The sequence below is a fragment of the Elgaria multicarinata genome, chromosome 8, assembly GCF_023053635.1.
Source record: "Elgaria multicarinata webbii isolate HBS135686 ecotype San Diego chromosome 8, rElgMul1.1.pri, whole genome shotgun sequence".
NCBI lineage: Eukaryota > Metazoa > Chordata > Lepidosauria > Squamata > Anguidae > Elgaria > Elgaria multicarinata.
Genome location: NC_086178.1, coordinates 52,151,176 through 52,175,713, shown reverse-complemented (window position 1 = coordinate 52,175,713; position 24,538 = coordinate 52,151,176). Strand labels below are relative to the sequence as shown.

At 38.3% G+C, this 24,538-nt stretch overlaps 1 protein-coding gene across 4 annotated transcripts in view; it reads right to left on the bottom strand.

Annotated features, from left to right (window-relative positions):
* Nucleotides 1-1,296: 1,296 nt before the first annotated feature.
* Nucleotides 1,297-24,538, bottom strand: part of ARMC8 (armadillo repeat containing 8) — a 70,898-nt gene continuing 47,656 nt past the window's right edge. For all 4 annotated transcript variants that reach the window (XM_063132358.1, XM_063132356.1, XM_063132357.1 and 1 more), the window contains 13 exons: nucleotides 24,180-24,240; nucleotides 22,657-22,857; nucleotides 20,619-20,714; nucleotides 19,616-19,698; nucleotides 19,267-19,348; nucleotides 16,828-16,914; nucleotides 14,923-15,015; nucleotides 14,303-14,452; nucleotides 10,135-10,230; nucleotides 8,784-8,879; nucleotides 7,941-8,013; nucleotides 5,445-5,538; nucleotides 1,297-3,396 (listed from right to left, as the gene is read on the bottom strand). In XM_063132358.1, the coding sequence (XP_062988428.1) occupies nucleotides 3,363-3,396; nucleotides 5,445-5,538; nucleotides 7,941-8,013; nucleotides 8,784-8,879; nucleotides 10,135-10,230; nucleotides 14,303-14,452; nucleotides 14,923-15,015; nucleotides 16,828-16,914; nucleotides 19,267-19,348; nucleotides 19,616-19,698; nucleotides 20,619-20,714; nucleotides 22,657-22,857; nucleotides 24,180-24,240 (1,246 nt within the window). In that variant the 3' untranslated portion in view covers nucleotides 1,297-3,362. The remainder of the gene's footprint in view (nucleotides 3,397-5,444; nucleotides 5,539-7,940; nucleotides 8,014-8,783; nucleotides 8,880-10,134; nucleotides 10,231-14,302; nucleotides 14,453-14,922; nucleotides 15,016-16,827; nucleotides 16,915-19,266; nucleotides 19,349-19,615; nucleotides 19,699-20,618; nucleotides 20,715-22,656; nucleotides 22,858-24,179; nucleotides 24,241-24,538) is intronic.

Genomic DNA, 24,538 nt, shown 5'->3' with positions numbered 1-24,538 from the left:
CAGGTCAAGGGCTCATCTACTCCCACATCCTGTTCCCAACAGTACTCAGGCAGATGCTTCCAGGAACTCAATAAACAAGAAATAAAGGCATTAACCCTTCTTTGCTATTCAGCTCCAGCTGCAACAGGCATTCACATGAATGCCACCGCTGAACCTGACGGTACCATTCGTCTATCATAGGTAATATACACTGTCTTCTATAAACTTGTGAATTATTTTCCAACAAATTAATGCACAAATCTTCCTGACCCATTTTTAAATGGACTTAACTTTTATAGAGCTTATTGGAAAGTGTTTACGTTTTAAACCTTTTCTTTTCTGTAAGATGTCTTGGTTACTAAATCTGCTAAATAAGAACAAAATAAATGGGGGACATGATTGAGTGGAGTGAACATCTGCTAGTGGGCGAAGAGCATTTTCTTCCAGGAACACACTGAAAAAGGGTCTTGATCCAGCATCCCAGGCCTATACCTGAAGGCAGGAACATGTTTACCTCAGATCAGCATCCCTCCCTTGGATAGAAGATTTTGGCTATTTTATTAAACTATTCTTACAAGTGAACCTCAGCCTCTGGCTTGGACAGAACCATGTTACTCACTTTTGTTCCTGGTTGTAACAATTAAATGGGGATTAAAAATAGTGGATCAGATGGGTGTATAGGCAGAGGACCAAAAGGTTTTGGGATCACTTGCAGTTCCTGAAATTCGAAGAATACTTTTTTCTTAAACAGTTCAGATATCAATCTATCATTTACAAGTTGCTAAAGCACTTTCATTAAGTTTTAGGCAAAGACAAGGAAAACAACTAAACTGTGAATGAAAAGTAAGGGATATACACCAGATAAAGTATTGTATAAATTGGAATAGGAAAAGCATGAAGAATCTTTCCACATGGAAAAAGTTTGGTTTGTTACTGTATCCTAGAGTAAGTATTAACCCCTGAAAATAAGAAGTAAAACACTCAGGTTCTTGAACAGATTTACGCTATAGTTGACTCCTAGCTTTTATGAACCACAAATTAGACAACACTTTTAAAATGGAAAATGAGCATTTACACAATTTTGACAATTCATATGGAGTTCTACAACTCCAATCATCATGACATTTGGAAGAAATCTGAGAAGTTAAACCTATTCATCCTTTGTCTCAGACAAGTTTATTCTCACAGGGTGTAACTAGTTCTAGATAGACCCAAATTTTGCTGCTATTCTTTTAAAAGAATCAATCCTAAACTTAAGAATGCTCACATTATAACCTTTCCATCAAGACAGGGAAAAATATTAATGGGGCCAAACCATTTTAAATATGTTCTCCAGTAAAAGGTCATTTTTTATTTACAGTGTTTTTTCTATTTGTACATATTTATAGCAACATCAAAAAAGTATTCACAATGCTTTACTGAGTGCAAAATGCCACTTCATTATCACCTACCATCCTAATATTTCACCAACCTTTCCCCAAACATTACCCAGATTGTCTTAGCATAGTTTATATCCTTCTTGTACATATACGGCCACGCCATTAAAAAGCAACCTCCAAGTATGAAGATGAAAATTTGCACATCTCAGCTGTATTCAACACAGTTTTAGGCATATCTATATTTCAAAGTAAATGGATATGCATATTGATGATGGAGGCATGACAACAACATTGGAAATGCATGTGTAATAATAATCCAAAGTGAAAAAGCAGCAGCCAATCTGAGGAACCCCTCCCCTCCTCCCACCCCTTCGTCCTGGGGAGTGGATTTGGACAAAGGAAGCAATTTTTCTCAGTATTATTAAGGCTACAATCACTTTAATGACTTAACTAAGGCTTTTTATTTCTGAGGTACTAGTAAGCAGGTAGTCACACCGTGCAAACCTGCAGAAGTCCAACCCCAATGAGCTTGTAGCAACGACACTGAGAAATGACATCACTTACTACTATCCCTGAATCACTATTACTTCCCTTTCAGAGTAAAAGAATACATTAAAACCATATATAAAGACTCTGCTTTTATTTTGCAATCTCCCTCCATCCAGCTCATTAACAGTTCCAGCCAAAGGCTCAAACTCTAACCTTTCCTTTGACATAATCAATGCGATCTGCCTACATATGTGAATATTTATCCATTATAAATAAAAGTATGGGATGACCAAAGCTGATGAGTGAAATGAGACACTCAGCTTCTGACTGGTGCTCCTGTCCCTTGACACAAACCTCTGTGGACTTAAGTCAACAGAAAACCTGCTTGATGAACTAAAAAGCATGAGGCATTTTGCTGAATTGCAAAAGTTTAACTAGTCTTTTGCAGAATTAAAAACTTCATACTAATCTTGTTCTCTTCTGCTGCAGAAAATGTTTCATCTTACCATCATGCATTTCTGGAATAATACCAAATATATATATTGGAGTCTGATTTACACCCAGACCTCTGATGAGGCTCTCCTCTCATGTTTACTTCTGTGTGGTTCCAAAGAGCAGTAGCCAGGGTTTTTTACTTCAATCAATCCATCGTCACAGGTTCAAGTCATGTAAGAACAATGCAGAGTTTTATAACAAGTGTAATTTCTCTGAGGCAGCAATGGCACTGGCACGGGGAACTATATTTTTCTTGCTGGGTAAACTCAGCAGGTATGATTTCCACAAGTTCAACCTTGGTATCATCTAAAAGTGTAGTTAAGAAGACTCCATCTTGGGTTCTTTGAATTTTGCTGTCCCAAGTCCAGGGAGCTGGCGCTAGTAACCCATGGCAGTAGGAGGCTAGCTTTAGTCACATGACATGTGCTACCAGTCAACTAGATGTCATTTTGTTTCAAAAGAGGAAGTACAGGTACATTAAGCTGAGGTTTAACAAATGCATATATTTTACTTAAAAACATTCATCTGATCAAAATAAACTTCATGGGACAAAACTGTTTTTAAATAACATTTCAATCCAAATCGTATATAATTCTTTAAAGTTTTCATACAGCAAAGAATGGTTAACCCTTGAAAATCTGTAGAAAAAACACAAAAAGGAAAACAAAAGCTCTGAGGTATCACACCCACCCAGACACAGCCTTACACCGGCTGCGGTATAAGCAGAAAGTTGTAGGCCCAAAGGAAAAAGATGATTGATTGTTCTAGTAGAGTTCAGGTAGTTCAGAAAAAAATATATCCCAGAATAGTCCTCTGAGTAAAGGAACTACCTTGATAAAGTCCTCAAGTGCATCGGAGACCTGATCACTTAAACTGCTCCTGCCAAGCAGCTCCCTGCACCTGAGAAAAACGCAGCCCAAGGTGCCTTGTGCAAAAGATAAGGAATTAGGTGCGGCTATTTCCCGTTATTCCTTATTATATAGCTTTGAGAGTTGTACAAAAGTTCAACTGGGTCTTTGATCATGCAAGATACTGCTGGAGTGCTGTCTTTGCCCTGTAATGAAAAACATTTTGTCAACCACCAAGAAGACTCAAGTGTGTGTATAAAGTATGGGATTTTTTAACAAAGCTAGCAGGCAGACAACAGAGTGAGGCTTTTCACAAAGTTAGATCACATTTCTCCTGAACTTCTCTAATAAATTGACCAAAAAACTAAGTAGCTGATGGTTTCCTCAAAAGTCTATTTTGGCATTAAACCAAATAAAAGTCAAAAATCACTGAAAAACCAACATATTTCTTTTTACTACAATTTGTCAAGCTGCTGCTCAACAATATTTCAAACAAGCTACTGCTTTAGGAAGACTATGTAAGGATCTGAACTACACACAGCTGTAGAACAGACTTTCAACTCAGGTAGAAACATTTCCAGAATGAGCACCATCTGAATGGGCACTTCAGTGAAATTTTTACAGGAAAAAATAGAAATGGTAACTTCCAGTAAAGCCAGGTTTCAGATTTCTCTTTAATCATTTGTATTGTTTCGTGTGCAATTTGGGAAGGCAATAGAGCCAGGCCTGTAGTTTATGCTAGTGTGATTACACTTTTGTCCAAAACAGAAGAAAAACCCTACTCCCATGGTACATCTATCTGTGTATAGCTGGGGTGTATAGCTGGGGTGGGGATCCACTGACCCATGGAAGAAGTCAAGTAGGAGTCAAGCCAGAAGTACTGCAGAATTGCATGGTGTTCTGTGTATGTGTGTGTGATCCCATTTCTCTCTCTGTGCTAGCTCACATGAAATTAGGCCAAGGGCTGCATGTGACACATAGCTCTATACCTTAGCTCTATAGTTTGAAAGCAAAGCATTTTCATAAACATTCCAAAATATTTAGTTAAGGACATTTCAGTACATCTTTGCAATGAGACAACTCTAAGGTTTGCAAGAAGAAGAAAAAAAACTAGCAATATGATTTTCAAGGAACAGTTTCAATCTGTCAGTGTTCGCAGAGCAAGCACCTACGAAATTGACCATGGCAAAGACGGAGGCTAGGATATCTCCCTGAGAACCTGACTGAAGGGGAGTGTTGCAGAAGGGTCACCCAAGTAGAAGTGTTATCCTGGATGGCTGAGCAGCAATGCTGTCAAGTGGTCTGGAGGTGTCTTACAGCCATGCCTTTCCTTTTAAACTGTTGCAAAGGCTTGCATTTTCCCGAAGTCCTCTCGGTTTGGATCCATCACCGTCTGGGCCTCTAGAGGCACTCTGTACATGAACTCTCCTACTTGGAATTTTGGATTGCTAAGCACTTGCCATGAAAAGTAGGGTGAGACTTGTCATAGACTTGAACTCTTGTTTGCTTTGGATTTGTTTCGCGTCAGCTCAATGTACTGGCAGACTGGATTTGATTTATGACTTCAGGACTTTCCTCTGCCTGCACTCATGAGGTGTGGAGATGCCAATGTGAAAGTGGTGGCATGAGACTCTTTGCGCCTGTGAGTTTACCCCTCCCTTGGTCTTGACAGGTCTCGACTATGTAGTGTGGAGTTACCAATGAAAGATTCAAAGTTGGACTAACTCTCTGTGGGTGTGGGTTTGTTTAAGCCTTTCAAGAATTTGTCCTTTTGATTGCCTGAAGGATCAGGCCAGGAATCATCCACTTTCTTTGTCCTGGTTTGGAGCCCATGCCTGGATTTACGCTTTCTGTGTGTGTTTGGAACAATGGAGATGGCAATGGGGAAACCACATTGATGAAGATCTCAGTTGTGGTTGTAGTGATTAGCTTTTGACTGTTCTGGAATTTCTTAGAGCCTATAGCTACTGACCATCAGCTATATGATTTCTGAAGCATGTAACCATTAAGCTTTTGCCATGAGAGTTTCTGCAATAAAAAGTCTCACTTATTTGGGTGTCTCGTGTCAGTTTGCAAGAATGAGTGATTGCCTGAGGGACCAGGAAACGTGGCAATGATGCCTACAAGAAATAAAAATCACTAACAGCTCTGTTCAATCAAATCAAAGTGCACAAAAAGTCTAATTTTATATACATATTTTTTTAAATAGACCAAGTTCATTCAAATTTGGTTTGGAGAGTCTGTTTATACTTACTTATCACAAAGATTTGGATCTGATGACTGACTCAATTTGTGTAGAATATCTACTATTCCAATATCTCTGAGTTTATCCTGACGGTCTTGGGAACCTAACATAAGAAAAACTGCACAATGTTAGTGATGTGCTCTATGTCATTTGCCAAGAGTGATTAAAGGGTTGAAAGGCATGTAAAAATAATGTATGTAGCCAGAACTGCAGTTAGCTCCAATTGTTATGTGCACTCACACACACACACACACACACACACACACACACACACACACACACGTCTTCTCCCATGAGTAAACCATAGTTAATTAAGATTAGGTGATGAGGACTTTCTTAGGTATCATCACCAATTGAGGCAAACATAATTGGTACTAGAACAAAGGCCTTTTCAATGGTGGGGCCTTGTTTCTGGAATTCCCTTCCAAAGGTGATATGCTAAACCTTTACCACTGGCTTATTTAGTACAGCTGTAAACATTTTTATTCTTTCAGGCCTTTCAGCCTTATGCCATTGAGACTTATTGATTATAGATACTGCCTCTTGCTTTTGCAGTTGTGATTATTATTATTATTATTATTATTATTATTATTATTATTATTATTATTGAATGAATAATGTACATTACCAGTTAATTTCTTTGCTTTTAAAGAGTCACATTTAAAAAAAAATATTTTATGTGTTGTATTGTGAAGGCTTACTGCATTACAACAAACAAACTATTACTGTATTAATTTAGTGATTAATTTCCACACTCGACAGTTGATTCAGTAAACTCTGTCTATCTATCTATCTATAATCAATATTTGTAGAAATCTGCACTTTACTCTTCCATTAAGCAATAAGCACATTTTTTGTCTAAACAACTTGCACTGTTTTCTATCTTCTTTAGTTCTTACTTAGTGCATTAGTTTAGCCATAATATCCTTCTATTTTAGGTATTTTTCTAATATCCAGTATTTTGCAAATATCCTTCCTGTTGTAATCCTGTAGGGTAATCACGTAGGGTAAATCAATTTAAAAAAATATATATTGTAGTAAATTCTGAAGATTGCATTTTCAACATTTAACCAATATTATTTTGCGATTGAATAATCCTGCCATAGATATGCTCTTACACATAATGCATCATATGTAACACTAATTTAGAACAATTTAATTGATTTTAATGTCAATATTTTTATTGATTTTGATTTCCTGTATTTTATAATTGCTGCATAAGCTATACTGAGAACGTTGATATAATTATCTCTGGCCACTTGAGTTATTTGGATTATCAACTAAACAGTGCTACAAAGAAACTCTGACTACTGCAGTGCTTTCATGATGTGGGTCTCAATTAGAGCTGCATGATTCCACGAGAGTGTAGAAAAGAGGGGGGGGGGACAACACAATGCAGATGCTAAAAATGAGACCAACTGGCATTGGTAAAATGCTCTATGCGTTTTGGATATAAAATCCTTCCTCAGAAGCTACAAATACAAGATAAATACAAAATAAGAACTAATGAAAAAAACACCCATGCCTATGAGACATTAAACATGCTTTTACACAATCAATAACATTATATATTGTGACTACCAAACATACCCACACACAAACGTACAATGTTATTAATTGTATAAAAGCACATTTAATGACTCATAGGCATGGGTGTTGCTTTTCATTGGTTCTTATTTTGTATTTAACTTGTATTTGTAGCTCCTGAGGAAGGATTTTATATCCGAAACATGTAGAGCGTACTGAAGAAAATGTTTTATATTAAAGTTAAGAATTTTTACCAACACCAGAGCTTGTTTCGCTTTTCGCATCGTGAGAGGGCCCATGCCAGAAAGCATTCTGTTAGCACTGCTGCAAATCAAGGCCTTTTCTACACCTAAGGATTATCCCAGGAAAATGGAGGGATCGTCCCTGCCTGCTCCCAGGAACCCCTGTGTGTCATCGTATTTCCCGGGGGGAAAGGCAGGTGTGGAAATGGCCCAAGTCTCTCCTTCTGTGCAGCATGTGTGGGCAGTGATACAAATATGATTGACTTTTATGCAGCATTTCCATGTTCTAAGGTCAGAGTTATCAGGCCCCTGACTCAACTTCTTGACATACATACTCTATGCCTTTACAAATCTTAGCCATAATTTAGGAACTGACAACACGTCTCCATCATTCATGTTTTACACACTGGAAGTCAATGGTAATGCCAAACCCACACTCTTCTCATTTTGTTTATTTGTTTTCACAGCCAGCATGCTTTTACGCATATCTTCCCTTTGGGGCCAAAGAAATCATAAGGTCCGTTAATGTCACTTTTCTCTCAATCTAAAGGTCCCCACGCTGAAAATGTATTCTACATGCTGAATAGCTCGCCTTTATTTCCTCTTATAAAGAATCAAGCAGATGTTTCCCACTTCCTTAAATTGAGAGTTTCACAAGCCCCCCATGCCTCTAAAAGAAATATAGAGCATTTGAAACACACTTTATCGACAATGCACACGTTTTGCATCTTCTTACCTTCTTCTTCATTCCAAATAAGGTTAGATACACAAAACATGGCAGCCAGCTGAAGTTTTGCATTCGAGTGGCTCTGTATATGAACAAGAAGCCGTTTAGACATATGCATTTTAAAACATTTGATTTTTAACCGCTTTGAACTGCATGGTTGTTGCTCTCAAAATTATCACCCTCCAAGCAATGAGATCAGCAGTGGTATTGTGTACTTGTACAGTCTTGGATTTGGAAATTAGCATTGTGACTATGCACAGCCTATGCATGTCATTTATTGATGGACATTTTTTTTTACTACTAATCAATCATTTTAGTTTTGAGAGAGATTTTGTTTATTTATTACATTTATATATTGCCCCATAGCTGAAGCTCTCTGGGCAGTTTAAAAAAGTTAAAAACAGTGAACATTAAAAACAAAGTATACAGAAATTTAAAACCATCAAAAGCATAAAACAGCAATATCCATTTAAAACAACTATTCTGAGGTCACATTAGTATTTATATTAACATTTTGTTGTATTTCTAGATATACATACTTTTACTTTAGCCTGTTCTGATTTCGATGTTGTCTGTTGAGCTTTCTACCCAAGGTAGAAAACCTTTATTTTTATTGAATATATGAAACTACCTGATACGGTGTCAGGCCACTGGCCCATCTACACAGAACTGCGTACTCAAACTAGCAACACCTCTCTAGGATCTCAGGCAGAGCACCTACCTCCAGAGATCCTTTTAATTGAACCTGTGACCTTCGGCATGCAAAGTATGTCCATTGCTAGTAAGCAATGGCCCCTTCCCCAAGGGTTATTTATATGAACTGTATAAAAATGAATACAATAAATTACATACCATGTAATACTTTATTTTTTGCAAGATATCATCATTCGTCATAATGAGTTCTTTTGCTGTTGTTCCATCTGCTATGTTGGCAAGTATACATAACGTCTGGAGAAAAGGAGAAGGGGTTTAGCAATATACGGCATAGAAAGAACAGTCTGTCTCTGAATGTTATAATTTCCTGACAGTTTCAACAATTGCTTGATTGAGGCCACACAATGTTCTCAAAGTATCCTAGCTTGCTTGCCTCCAGGGCAACGATCTCACCCTGCTTTATTTATAAGCAATACAATGTAAGAGAATGAAACTATGAACACCTGAAGTCATGCAGAAGTTAGAATGGAAGTATCTCTTCAGGGGGATATGTTGCAGTAGGGACATGGACATAAATTCAAAGATTGAACAATCGGTAGCACAACACCACAATCTAATTTCTAGGCCTGAAAGATTCTTAAAAAGAGTATTGTACAGTTTTGTCTAAGACATGGCATACACCAGTACAAGTGACTGGTCTAGTCAAAGACCACAGTTGGTGGTAATAAAGACAACCAATTAAAACGTGGGATGTAAAGCAAATAATATAGCTCACACTCAGGGCCAAGTGTATTCTGCAACAATATCATACAAGGCACAAAATTTAATTCTGGGAACAAAATTTAGCAAATGGGGAAAGGGGGGGGGAATGAGAATTTCAAGTGGTCAGAGCATCAGTACCCTGCATAAAAACTGACTAGAAACCAAATAACCCACAAAGAATTTGTGGGAGAAGGGCATAGAAAGGAGGTGAATTTTTCACCTTTCCCCATGATCCTCACCCATTGGGTGAGGGGATATTGGAGAGAAGGCTACCATGTCCTGAGAGTTCTGAGATTCCACTTACTCAGAGTCCCGTAGCCCAGTCCCCATGATTGGTTGAGGACCAAATGCTCCCCATCTTGTTTGGCTCTTATGGCTATCATAAGGGTTTGCCTACGGCTCAGATGATGAACACAGTTTACTGCATTAATCGCCCAGTCCAAGATGCTTCAGCACTTGGATGGGTTTGGGCCTAAAGGACATGAAAGTGAAGAATGAATGCACTCTCTCTCTCTCTCTCTCTCTCACACACACACACACACACACACACACACCCTTCAGCCCTGAAACCACTACAGGGGCTTTTGCTAGGCTAAAGGGAAACAAGCAGCACGCTACTTGCTGCTCTTTAGCAATTCAAACTTCCTGCTCTGGTCAGCTCAGGGCTTGTACTTGTTCACTGCTCTCTGCTGCCTGACATTTTCCCTGGCACTATGAGGGCAATGTGCTTGTTTTGGATGTTATTATTTTGTACGAGTGGGGAATTTGACATATTAGTGTACAATACCTGTTCTTTGACTTCTATGTTGTGCTCTCCTTCCAAAATGAGGGTCACTGCTTGCATGATTTGTTTCCCATGAGTACTTATTATTTGATCTATATGCTGCCAAAATTTTCAAACATTATTATTAACAATTCATTTAAAAGACTAAGATTCACAAAGGAGTTCCTTTTAGCGAATTCCTATTTTCCAAAGCATCTCAAATATTATAAAGCCCAACAACGTAAACATACCTGTTTATCACTTAGTTACAGAAAAATCTAAGGCTAAAAATATGTCACTATCTATAAACATCAGCAGGAATATGACTGGACCCTACATAAGTAAGAGATGCATCATTAAACGAAGATTGTAACTTCCCTTTAAACCCACAGGTAGGTATGATGAAATTTCTGGAAATTTTGACGCCATGGGGGGAAAACATTTTTTTCTGGGGGGTTCTGTGGGGGATGAAATTTTGGGGGAAATGGGAAAATATTCAATATTTATTTTTACGACTCTTTACAGATCTAAAATCACTTTGTTGCTTTAAGAGAACCTTCTCCGATCTAGTGCCCTCCAGATACATTGGACTTCAACTTCCATCAGCCCCTGTAAGCATGGTCAATGGCTTGGAATGCTGGAAGCTGTGGTCCAAAACATCTGGAAGGCACTAGGTTGGAGAAGGCTGCTTTAGGAACACAAAATATATGGAGTATAACTTGATTTGTTCATAAAATTACCATTAAAATTAAAACCTTTAAAAAATTAATTCAGTTACTAAATTTGTAATTATTGTCTGAATAAGCTGTAATTTTATTCAGTGTGGTGTAGTGGCTAGAGTGTTGGACTGGGAGTCAAGAGACCTGGGTTCTAGTCCCCACTCAGCCATAGAAGCTCACTGGGTGACTTGGGCTGAGAGTCAGCCCAACCATCCTCACAGGATTGTTGTTGTGAGGATAACATGGAGAGGAGGATTATGTACGCTGCCTTGGGTTCCTTAAGGAGGAAAAAGGCAGGATATAAATGTAATAAATAACTTTAAATTTATTATACCAAACATGATAATTTTAGGAGCAAACCAAGTTATATAGCAAACCAAGTTATATCAAATCTTTTAGGTTCTTATTTGACCAAAGTGTACTTCAGCAAGTAGTCCCTGAAATATATGAATCATCCTAAAATCCAGAGGAAGCAGGAAGAACTGGAGGCAGAGGCAGACTGATGTACAACATCTGTTCCTATTTGTAAGGAAGTTTAGGGAAATTGCTAGACCTGTTCTTGTTTGTGAGGTGGAGTTTAAGGAAATCTGGTCTGAATTAGGAATGGATAAACAACCATATTTAATTAAGAAACTTTAAGCATTGTCAACCTCTAATTTGAAGAGTGAATCTTATTATCATTTGTAAATAATTTATGTTAATCTTATTGTTGTTGTTGTTCATTTTGAAAGGTTGTCTCAAGAGGCGGTGTCAGTCCCATTCTTATAACACAGGAGGTAGGTTACTGGGTTTCTTTTAAATAGAAAAGGTTTATTCTAGTGTCAGTAGTTAAAGATTTTACAGCTGAGGCAGCATTCCCTAGTGGTGAGGTTTAACTGGGAACTATTAAAACCTGTGGCTGTGAGTTCCATAGACCCAATCCTCAAAGATATTTTTTTTAAAAAAAGAAACGAAACATGTGGGATAACTCCCTTGCTGTTCTGTTACATCTGGTGGCAGTAGCAGGATAAACTACAGTGTTTCCTTCCAATGTGGGTTTTTAATTAGGACTGCATTAATTAACTGTTACACCATCTAACCAGAACAGTCCCAGAAACACAGGACTCTATAAAACAAAACAAAACTGTCAAGAATGCACATTTTCTACCATACTATGATACGGTGACTGTAATCACATGTTGGGAAACTGAGCATGACTTGGAGCATCCTAAATGTCTATCAGTAAAAGATACATTAGACCAATAATTTTAATAAGGAATGGAATAGGGGGAAAAATCCTATGCTGGGAATCTAAAAAATGTTTTCAATCATGGCTTCATTATTTTGAATTTTTTAAACATTTTTCAGAAATAAACAAAAACAGCCGTTGGGGGGGAAAAAACACTGGCGGGGCGGAGGGGGGATAACCGTTTCCCTCCTAGTTTTCTGTGTGTGTTTTTCCTGGGCCTTCACATCTCTAACCCTAAGGATCACTATGGATGAGTTTCTAGGGATAGCTATATTTAAGAGATCAACAAGCTGTCTGATATAATCAGATGGAATTAAAAAGCAGAGAAAAGTCTGCCTCTCTGTGGAGCTGAAGACATAGAGCACCTAGACTCTGAATTACTGAATGGCAGCAGGTAGGGAACGAGGTGGATTTCTGTGTGCCTTGGTTGATCATAAGAGCAAGGATCCCCAGGCTTTTATTCTGGGATTAGAATAGCATCCCAAAAGGCAGTAAATTATTTGTTTTGTTGAAAAAACCTATCTTCAAAAAGAATTCATGTAAAGTACATTCAAGTTCTTTAACAAATCACAGGAATGGGAAACCCCTCCAAAAATGAGGTAGCATTTTAAAAAAGTGGGCTCATTACACAGAACTGCATCAAAGAGAGAATACAATTGTGTTCTAACAAATACATCCGGGAGATTTACGTATACTAGCAGGTGAGTCCTTTAGGTTAAAAAAGGATGTGATTTTAAAAAGGACTATAAAATCTAAATCACATTTTCGTTGAGGATAGGAGTATTTCTGGCCATCAGATCACTTAGATTCTGGAGATACTGCATATAATAGATGCCATATATATATTTTAAAACTGAGCTTCATAAGTTAAGTGTACTTACTCTATGTTGACTTTTAACATGATGCTTTGGAAGGTCTTCCATATCCTTAAACTATGTGAGAAATGGCCAAAACATATGGGATATACAGTGGGATGGACTAATGTTTTAAAACCGAGTTTTCCTTTGGTGAATCTCAGATAATCAGTTGGTTCAGATGTAACACCAAACCATGTTTTGGCAATAGAGAAACAAACCCTGTACTTGAGCATTTCTCTTCCCTGCAATTTAACTAATCACCTCCTGATTTAATCGGACAGTGGTTAGTTATATCCAAAATGGCAATCTATAATTAGCATTTGCCTTTCAAAGTAGATTTGGAAACAGCTTCAAATCATTGAAGAGGAGGGGATGTATACAAGAACAAAACTCATTTCCCATCGCACCAAATGTTGGTTTGGTGTTGCATCTGAACTAAGCCAATAAATTGGGGGATTTGCTCAACATTTAATGAGAACTAATATTTCTTATCAGAAGGAATTGCTCTCAAGGTCAGATTGCCTTATGACTCTGGGATACTTTTGCATTTTTAAATGAGCTATAGGACAGCTCATTTACCTAAACAATTTTTAATTTTTTTTTGTTAGGAGCTTATTTCTTATACCGCAGACATCAGAGGTGGCTCATCTCGAAGTCCCCTACTCTATTGAAAAGATTCCTTTCAATAACAATAACAAACAAAACCCAACAAAGCAATATCCACAGGCGTAATTTGGGATGCCTATTAAGAACATGTTCCTGTTGATCATTTATGGTATTTGTTTGGCATTCTAAGGGTGCAATCCTATGTATGTTTAGACAGAAAAAAGGCCTACAACTCCAAGTATATCCCACGCTGACTGGGGCATGTTGGGAGTTCTAGGCCTTTTTTCTGTCTAAACATGCATAGGATTGTGTCTTAAGGATATTTCACAATTTCTACCAGATACTTAACATTACAATTAAGACAGGTCTGTTGTAGAGTTAGCCCTTAAATAACCCTCACCGGCTGGGTTTGCATGACACAACAATTCCTGGTCAGAGACTGTATGTTTGTATTAAGCTTGATCCACAACTTTCCACATCTGGCAAGAAACATACATCTCTCTGGTTTTGGCTCTCTACTGGGTAAGCTCTCATTCCACAAGGCTCAAGGGATATGATTTACCGGTTCAGAGAGAACCCTACTCTTGTCATTTCCATCTCTCTCTTTGTACTATAGACTGGGCAAACAACAGCTCAAGGAGTGTTGATTATTAATACTGTGGGATCATTCCAGGGTCAGGAGCCTAGTATGCAATCATACAAACTGCAGCAGTTTATAGGATCTAGCTATAAAAACTCATTTTCAGAACTCTTTAAAAATACTGAATCATTATTTTACTTACAGGACGAGTAGACAAAAGGTTTCTAAGTAGTCCCAAAGTCTTCATTAGTACATTTACATCAGAATCAGAGAGTAACTGGAATAATTGCTCTGTACTCAAACCTCGTAAAATGTCCGCTTTGATCTTTTGTTCTGCTTGAAATGCCATATTCTAAAAAGACAGATAATGTAATTTCATATTTAGTGATCCCAATGTTTTTCACAAAAAGACACACAGTCAGCATCTGCTGTACACAAACATTGTAATTGCAATAATTACAAATCTTTTAGCTCTGTTCTAAATCTGTATTTTAAATCTTTGTATTGCTGCTAGGTTTTATTCTGGTTGTACTTTTATATTTTAGCTTTAAGTGTTTATATTTTATATTGTTCTATGCTGTACTTTCAGTTTTAATTTTTGAGAACTGCCCAGAGAGCTTTGACCATTGAAAGGTATAGAAATGAAATAAATTAACACAAAGAACATTTCTTAGGAGAAAGGAAGCATTTTTTTCACATCCTAGAAAACTCAATAGATTTTAGATTTCCCTACGGATCATCATGTTTTCAATGTTACTGCAGTACTATCTTGGGGAAAGGGGGCAGTGTGTACACGAAACACTGATTTACACTCATTCTTACCATTAAAGCCCAAACTCCGTTTACTCGCAAGGCAAGATTGTCACTCTGCGTTAAACTACAGAGAAGTTCTATGGCTCCTGATTCTAAAATAGGCTGTGCAGAACAAAAACATAAAAACAAAAGAACATCAGTTTTGAAATTTCAGTTATACATTTACCAAGAAGTGTTTAATTATTTAAGGTGCTTAGAGCATAAAACAAATACATACTGGTTTATAATTTGCTTAAGCTTCCTACAGGTGTGCTTTAACACATAAGAAATATGAAATCTAAATACCTTAAAAGCTTCATTGATAACGCTGATGAAAATCTAAAATAGCTCCCCAACACAGATTTGGCTGTTAAATTATCCTATTTGCCTATGTAGACTAATTTTCATTAGAAATGAGGCTTGAAATTCGTTTCCTCTACTAGTCACAAGATGGCAGCCATTTAATAAAGAGTTTCTATGCTTACGGTGCAGACCCTGTGTACAATGTCCACCATAAAGAGGCCTGTTAAGTCCCAACACTGAATATTTTTAGATGGCAAGTTAACTCTTAGATTTTTAAGGATGCTTCCATTGCTTTTTTCTCCACTCTTGCACTGGGTTCAGCTATACCAGGGATGAGGAATAGCTGGCTGCAGAGGTTCCCCATCTGACCTACCACCTTCTGACTCAGGCCCTGCCCAGCGCACATGAAACCCTCTCTTTGTGTGCGCCACGTAGAAGAGATTGCTCCATGTTTCTCTGCATAAAGGAAGGGATAGATAGATGATGTCGTAGGATGGGGCTTTGAGGTGAAAGAGGTAGGACCAATCTTCTAACTTCTGGCTCTTGGGGGGTTCCCCAGGAGGCAATTTGGCACCCGCGGCCAGAACCGTTCCCCACCCGACTTACACCTTGTGATCTACTGTTTTTATTTTATGATATGTTTGCATATTTTTGCTCTTCTGCGCTGTGCTTGTTTTTACTATTTGTAGTTATAATAAAATTACATTGCTAAAATCATATTTCACATTTTTTTTGTTTGAGGTTGTTTTTTTGTAATAAGAACAGTGGGATAGGAATTAAAAAAATAAACAGTTACATTAAAAACAGATACGGCAAAACATTAAAATATGTGGTTATTTCATTCTTAATGTATTCTATAGCTCTAGAATTTTATAAACCATAGAAGGGTAGAATATACAGCTGTCACAGCCCAAAGGCCATAATTATTTTGAAGCTGACCTTTCACAGCCATAGAAAAGAGTTTGAAAAATATGAACATAATTTTTACTCTGAAGATAACTTATCTGTTTGTTAGTGCACCTTTTGCTTCCTTGGAGATTTATATATCCAACTGGGTTATAGAACTATCTGGGAGAAATATATAGTGACCCATATATTTGCTCTAGTTATTGGTCTTCTGGTTCAGCAAGAGCAGACTATTCTTGGACATTGACATGCTAATCTTGGGCTCTGATAAAGTACTCCTTGTAAACATTGCAGCCATTGGTATATAAGACTGGATGGGATATGAATGCAGCTGAAGCAGGAGGACAGAAACTAGAACATAGTATTAAATTGATGCTAAACCACTTGCTAAATACTATCTAGCAGAATTATTTAATGTGGTGAACGGCTTGATAAATGTGGACTGTCTTTACTTGACGGAACATTTTGCCTAGAGTGAGTTTGTGGTCTATTTGGGGGTGGAGTAGAATTGCTTCCAGTTTTGGATTCAGGGAGCTCGGATTATGGCGTATAAAGGGGGGGGGGGGGAGAAGACTACTGTTACAGTTATGAAATTAGAGCGCTTGGAGGGACCAGAGGCAGGATATGGCCCACATCATCCTACTGCATATTAAATCACATGGTACACATTTTAGATTACAAGAAGAATGACAAATGCACTTTTCTGGTTAAAAAAGACCAACCAACCTCTTTGCTTGGAGAAAATTCTAAGAGAAGATTGCATAGAGTGGAAGATGCTACCACTAAGATTTCATCTGGAGCATTCTGTAAGACCTAAGGAGAAGGAGAAAAAATAATACTTTTGTTTTAGTTTGTGATTGCAGTCAATTCCATGGATACTATATTTTCCATCCCAAGAATAGAGCCCTAGGTGACATCCTAGTTGTCTGAGCACAGCAAGGGAAGAAGGAAGAGAATACAACCCTTCTTTTAAGTGTCAATTCCATCAAAACAACAACAACAACTTTTTCTCATGGCAGCAGACAAGACCTCACTTTAAGAAAGATGCAGACAAGCTGGAGCATGTTCAGAGGAGGGCAACAAGGATGATCAGGGGTCTGGAAACAAAGCCCCATGAGGAGAGACTGCAAGAACTGGGCATGTTTAGCCTGGAGAAGAGAAGGCTGGGGGAGACATGATAGCACTCTTCAAATACTTGAAAAGTTGTCACACAGAGGAGAACCAGGATCTCTTCTTGATCATTCCAGAGTGCAGGACATGGAAGAATGGGCACAAGTTACAGAAAGCCAGATTCCATATGGAAAAACTTCCTGACTGTAAGAGCAGTACAACAATGGAATCAATTACCTAGGGAGACCATGGGTTAGGGTTAGGGTTATACCTTTCTCCTAATATATGCTATTTTAGCCCTTAGCAAGGTAACATTCTGGATGAATTCAGATGAAGAGCTGAAGTCATCACAGGGGAGATCTTTTCATTCAAACATGGTTGGCTAGTTTTAAGGCTTTTACACAACACAGGTAAATGGTTTGACAGCAGCTCACATATTTTGAACATTTTCTAGGAGATTATGTTTCTACCATTTTTGTGTCCAGTATCAGTGTTCAGATGATCATGCCAAACAGATAAATTTGTGTAGTTGCTTCCCTATCATAACCACTCTTAATTTGCCTAGACTTTGCCTAGAATATGATCAAGGTTTATGAATAACGGGGAAGAAGAAAAACCGAGGGGACAGGAGCAGGCCGAGGAAACATCGGGGCCTGCTCCTGTTGGACTCTTCCCCCACCCCCACAGGGCAAACTGCCATCTTGGCCCTGTGGGGAAGAAGAAAGACCGAGGGGACAGGAGCAGGCCGAGGAAACATCGGGGCTTGCTCTAGTTGGACTCCCCTCCTTTGGGAGCAGGACAATCCCATCAGCCCTTTTTCCCAGTCCACTTAATTTCTCTCTCCCTTTACGTCTTCCCTCCTGAACTCTAATAAAGACATGAATGTGTCATGTCTTTATTAGACTGTAAGCCTGAGGGCAAGGACTTTCTTTTTTGCTAAGTGTAAGCCGCTCCGAGAGCCTTTTTTGGCTGAGGAGCGGGGTATAAATATGATAAATAATTAATAAATAAATAATATCGTACAAGAGGCTCACATTATGTGTGGATTCAGATGAATAGGTGTGGTGGAGAAGCAGCCACAGTGGAAATTATTTCTGGTGAGTTGAGTTAATTAAGGGTGCAATCCTACTGGAAAAAAAGCCCTACAACTCTCAGCATTTACCAGCCAATCATGCATAAACATTGATATGATTGTGCCTTTCAAAGAATTTTGCTCCAGATTTCATACTACCCTCAAAGAATGATTTACAAAAAACACATGAAAATGCAATTATTACAATTTCAACATTAAGAGCAGTATGCAACGGGGCACAACCATTAACGTAAATTATATTGCACTAGCGCAAGCTCTAGCACAAGGCCAACAGCAGCAGCTGGCACACAGATTTCCTGAGGAAAATTACAGTATTGGTGTCACACTAGTTTACACCAGCGCCATGTAATTTATGTTAGCGGTTGTGCCCTGTTGGATAGTGCCCTATGAGCTCCAACTTCGGGAAGAGGAAGGAGAGGGAGGGGGCCACGCTGGTGGACAGAGCAGAGAGAGGAGAGGTCATGGATCAACTGGATCCAAGACTCACAGCCACCATCTCTTGCAACATATATTAACTAGTCAAGCTCAGAGCAAAATACAGCAAAGGAGGATGGAGAGGCAAAAAAAAAAAAAGCTTTGGTCACTCCTCCTGTCCTGCCAGCAAGAGCCCCGCAGGGAATCTAAGCCATAGGATTGCAACCTAAATAGTAAGTTAATGTTCCATTCGTTTACATATAAAGGATGAGAACAGAGTTCATCATTTCCTAGAAAACTTTGTGAATTGAGCCAGGAGAAGGGAGCTGCAGTCATGCCTTTAGCATATTAAAACAGTCAACAATGCCAAAAAGTAAACCAAAGGCATCCCCACCACCACCACCTTTGAACATTGGTCTATATATGATTCATATAGTAACATAACTTCAAAGACAAAACACGCAACATTTTGAAGGGCAAAAAACTGATTAAAAAGCCACCACAATTTATACAGAATTCATCTTGAAGTCTCATGGAAATTTGTTTACCTTCATTAAGGGTTTCCATACAGCATGGTCTTGGAAACTTGTTCGGAGCTGCTGCACAGATCGTGACAAACTGTGCAAACATCTGCAAAGAAAAATGAAATATGAGCCACAAGGTACTTCTATTTCTTAGCAATAGCTTTTCAGATTTTTTTTTTGCAGAAAAAAGTAATTTTAATGCAAAGCTAATAGAGAATGATCTGAACATTTAGGCCTCAGTTCATAGTCACTGCTGAAGAAGATCTACAATCCTCATGTGTTTTAAAGTCACAGTCGACCTAGCTAATGAAGTGCAAAACAGTTAGTTTAAGCACACTAGATGTAAAGCTATTCACACTAGATAAATTCATACCTGACTGCAGCTAAGCGCACCTTGATGCTAGACTCAGACAAGCCATTCACAATCCGATCCATCATATTTTCAGTTTCAATTATCTGAGGGGAAAATTTATAAAATCAAGAAAGTTGCTAGAACAGTAGAGTAGTACTGGAATAGTTGTACAATAGTTCAATCCCAAAAACAGACCATTGCATGTAGCATGTTTATTTCTACAAACACCATTTAAAAATGTTAACTAGAGAAAATGTCTGTTATGACATTAGTGGCCCATATTTACATTTTAATATACATATTTTCACATTCTTAGAAATATAACCATCACCTTTTATTATGAATCACATTATACCCCGAAAAAGTAAAAATAGCATAGCATCCTAACAAATATTCTCAAGATCACTTACCTACTTGTGTAAGCGATATATATCCTAGACACTCAAACCATAATGTTTTATAACTAGGAAAATGAAACACCTTCCCTATATAGCTCATTTATTGCTATTCTTTTGTGCATGCACACATTAAATGTCGTTCAAGTGTCATATGCTCCTATACACAGTATTTGATTATAAATAATGACAAGCAAAACATACACACCAATGGCTTTTAGTTGCTGAGAGCAGTAGCTCTTGAAATTACTGAAGTTTCTACAGAAACTTCAAATAGGAATGATATACTCTCTATTCACTGGCAAAAACTATCTAATCTAAAGGATTTCTTGCAAAACCTTCTGAATATCAACACTTCCAGAGTCTGACTGACCAAAAAGGGAAAGGAACTTCAGCAAAACATCAACTCAAACAAGTCCAGGGTTAGGAAGCCTCGCTGTCCTGTATCTCAGAGACCTAAGGCTCTTGATAAGGACACACAATGGAGTTTGAGGGTGGAGAGATTTTACTACTTATTGTACTAATCCAGCTGGCCAGTGATAACTGCTCTAACATTGCATATTCCAGGAAAATGTTGCTTCCTGATTGTGAGCATCTGGTATTGGAAAACACCTCATTCTTAGGCTCACCTTCTTTCGTATATCTTCATCATTCGCTCCAAGTGCAGCATAGAGCTTGAATGCAGCCTGGCGCAGCTCATGAGCATGCTTTAAGTCATGATCAAGCTATTAAAAAACAGATTTAGATTATTCTTAAATTGCAAACTCCCTGAGCTGTTGGCATAACAGTACCTACTCGGAGCTCCAAGTAGATGGAAACAAACAGAAAATAAGTGATACAGCTGTCTTTAGGCAATATACTTTTTACACACATTCCACTATCACCTGTTTGGCACCTATCAGAGTTGCATTTGCACCAGCTAACTTTCAACATTAATGGCAAATGCCACTGACACTGAATTCTGTGTCTTGCCTCACAGAGTAATCCACGTTTGTTCAGTTTGGTGATATGAGACAGGACCTTATAAACCAGTGCTGGGCAACATGAGTCCCAGAGGCCGGATACCACCCCGAGGGAACCTGAGTGTCCTGCTACAGTTGCCCAGCCCCCCCCCCAACGTTGCCACCTCCACAGGGGATTTGATGACTCTCCTCACATGGCCACTTCCCAGCAGAATCTGTCCATGCTGGAAAAGGAAGTGCATGAGGAGAGTTATCCCTATGCACCTTCTTTCTCAGCACTATCATTGGGAAGAGAGTGATGGTAAAGCCTCTCTGATCTCCCAGCAATCATGGGCAGCAACGCTGAAGCGGGGGAGGCTTTAACCTCACCTCTATCCCAGCTTCTTGGGATCAAAACTGCTGGGAGAAGGGAAAGGTTAAAACCTCTCTCCCTCCAACCCATTTGTTAAATTTGTAGTAGGAAAAGGGAAAGGGTGTAAACCGTCACAAGATGTGTTACAATTTTGGAATGGAGAATAATGGTCCCAGGGGGTGGGTTACACTTATTATTATAATTTTTATTGTTGTTGTTGTTATTATTATTATTAGATTGAGTAGTGGTTTTTTTGTTCCTTATTGGTAATTATTGTAGGGTATTGAGTTGATGTGTTGTGGTTACTATGTATTTTTAATTTTAAATAAATAAATAAATCTCTCCCTCCTCCCAGGAATCTGGATCTGGGTGTGTGTGTGTGTTGTGTGTGTGCACACGCACATGGATAAGTGAGAGTGGATGCACACTGGTGTGGCCCCCAGCTGCCCACCTAATGCTGTACAAGCTGCCAATAAAGCAAGTATTGACTATCAAAGTTAGAACCTGAGCAGTCCAAAGCAGAGGGCAATAAGAAAGGTAGACAAAATGGTAGTTGGAAACAGTATGAAAAACTAAGATGTTGAATACTATTATACCATTTTTGTAAACCGTCCAGAGAGCTTTGGCTATTGGGCCATATAAAACTGCAATCAATCAATCAATCAATCAATCATACATTCAATTAACAGCCAATCACTCTGTATTTTGCTACTATTTAGATGACTAGCTTGGCAAAATGCCATTTCCTCACTAGTAAGTGTAACCTAAGCCACATTAAGTTGGTTTGAACAATCATATCTCGGCTTAATAAGTCCAGATATGAATAAATCTTGTGGGCATGCATGGAGCCCTTTTACCCCCTCCTTTGTGGCAGCAGTGAACAAAAAGGGCTGTCTTTAATTAACTACATTTCCCATTTTGTCTGGATCAGGAATCATAGAATAGTAGAGTTGGAAGGGGCCTATAAGGCCATCGAGTCCAACACCCTGCTCAATGTTGCTTTGGCACAAGCTAGGATATTAAATCAATAGCGAACCATGACTTCATATCCTAACTTGTTCCAAAGCCATACCCCAGTTCAGATGAAAAGGGAAACTACAGGTAACTGAAGACTTCCAGGACAGTTCGCTCATTCACATTAAGGGAGGAACAAAGAGGCAATGAGCATGGCCATGATCTCAGCCTCTGTTAAGAGTTTCATCAAAATTTCATCAATAGATTGATCTGGAATTCTAAAGGTGTGCAATAAAAATATATTAACCTGAGTCCTCATCAAGTTACCCACATACTGTATACTTTAATCATTTTCTCCATGTGCTTTTGAGAAACATGAAATTTACTGAAAAAACCTACCCTTTTTATATCAGTGATAGCACTCACTGAACTAGGATATTTGAAGTAGTCTGCAAGCATTGCAATAAGGTGGTCAGTAATACTGGCAATTCTTTGTAGCTCAATATCTGCTTCAATCAAATAGGCAAGAGTTTCTGCTCCATCCACTCTCTCCTCCAGTAGTCTCTCTTTACTACACATCCGTGCCAAACATGGTAGTGTCTGGGTGGTGGTGGTGTAAAAACATTATAATTAGTTTTTCATGTAATTTATTCACACATCTTTTTGTAAGTTTCTGATATATTTGTCATTTAGAGTAAGTCTTTTTCTAGACATTTCCTAATCAAATACCTTCCAAATGATCTACAAAAATGCCTTTACAAAGCAAAATTTTACATAACCACTGCTATTGATTTTCTAGTCTGATTTAGTACTATGATAGAAGAAAGCTATACCAAAAAAAAAAGAAACATTTCTTGCCAGTAATACCATTATATTAACTGGCACAAAGTCTGGTAGCTTAGAATATAAAGCAATCCACTTCCCGTTCAGTGGTTTTGAAAAACAAAGTGAAACCAGACTAGATGGAATAAGGAGCCATCCCTTCTACATGGACTCCAGCAGGTCTTCACAAGACAAGTACTAGATAAGATCTAATGCTTTAAGTTTACATATACAAAATAGTATTTATCTAGTGAATGGAACCCAGAGCTAATGTCTAGTCAAAAACATCTAGCTGTAACATAACAAAAAGTTGAGTGATTACTTGCTGAGATGTAAAGATAACAGATTCTTCACCTCAAATATGAGACAACTGTGCAGTGGAATTATTTCCCACTCTTTCATTATATCTACTGATTTCATGACAGTCGTTTCTGACCAACATGCCCCTAAGGCATTGTACTGAATACTGAGCATGAACTACAGCCTCTAAATCAGTTCCAAAGGACTCTTCACATACAACATATTACTACTACAGTCTGTGCCTTTAACAAAGACAGGCCAATAGAATACCAGAGTGAAAGAAGTGCATAAACTTACAATTGAAGTCAGCAACTGCTAATCATATATACCAAGTAGGGACAGTTTGATTAGCTGCTATCTAAATTCCTAGTAGAGACCCTGGTTTCAATGAGGCTGTTGACATGTAATAATAACCCATTGTTTTAGAAACCATTGGGCTGTTGGGGACCACCTCTTCAGCTTTAGCGCACAACCCACGATCAGCTACTTCATAGGTTGTGCAGTGTGATTTCCAAACCCGGATCACTGGGTTGTTTAGGGGCTAAACAACCCAGTGGTTGAACCAACAGCAAATCATGGGTTAACTGCTGGGTTGTTTAGCTCCTAAATAACTCAGTGTTCCAGGTTCACATGTCACAATGTACAACCAACGAAGGTGCCAATTATGGGTTCTGCTGTAAAGTGGAACAGGCAGACTTGCTGGAAGTTCTTACATGCAAATCAGGGCAGTGAAAGACTTCATGACAGAATTTGTGTTTGGTTAACTGCTATGAATTCTGTAGTGATTTTAAACAACTTACCTTTAACACAATGCAGGTATCATCGGTGTGGATCGCTCCAGCTCTGCACATGTAAGTAAGGCTACAATGAAACCATCAAAACGCTAATTTACTGCCAAGTTTAATATATCCAGATAATGACAAAAGAATGGGAGATTAGAGGGTCTAGTGCAAACTATATTCTTTTAACAATATGGGTGAATGCAGTGTAAAATATATTTTAGGTTTGCTACAGCGTTTTGTTCTGGATTAACTAATTAAAGGAATGCCATTAAAAACAAAATGGAAAAAGTGAAATCCTTGAAAGTTGAAAGATTGTGAAGGTGAGAAGAAGAAAAAAGTCTCATGACACTTGCTAGATTTCCCCCGACAAAAAGCCA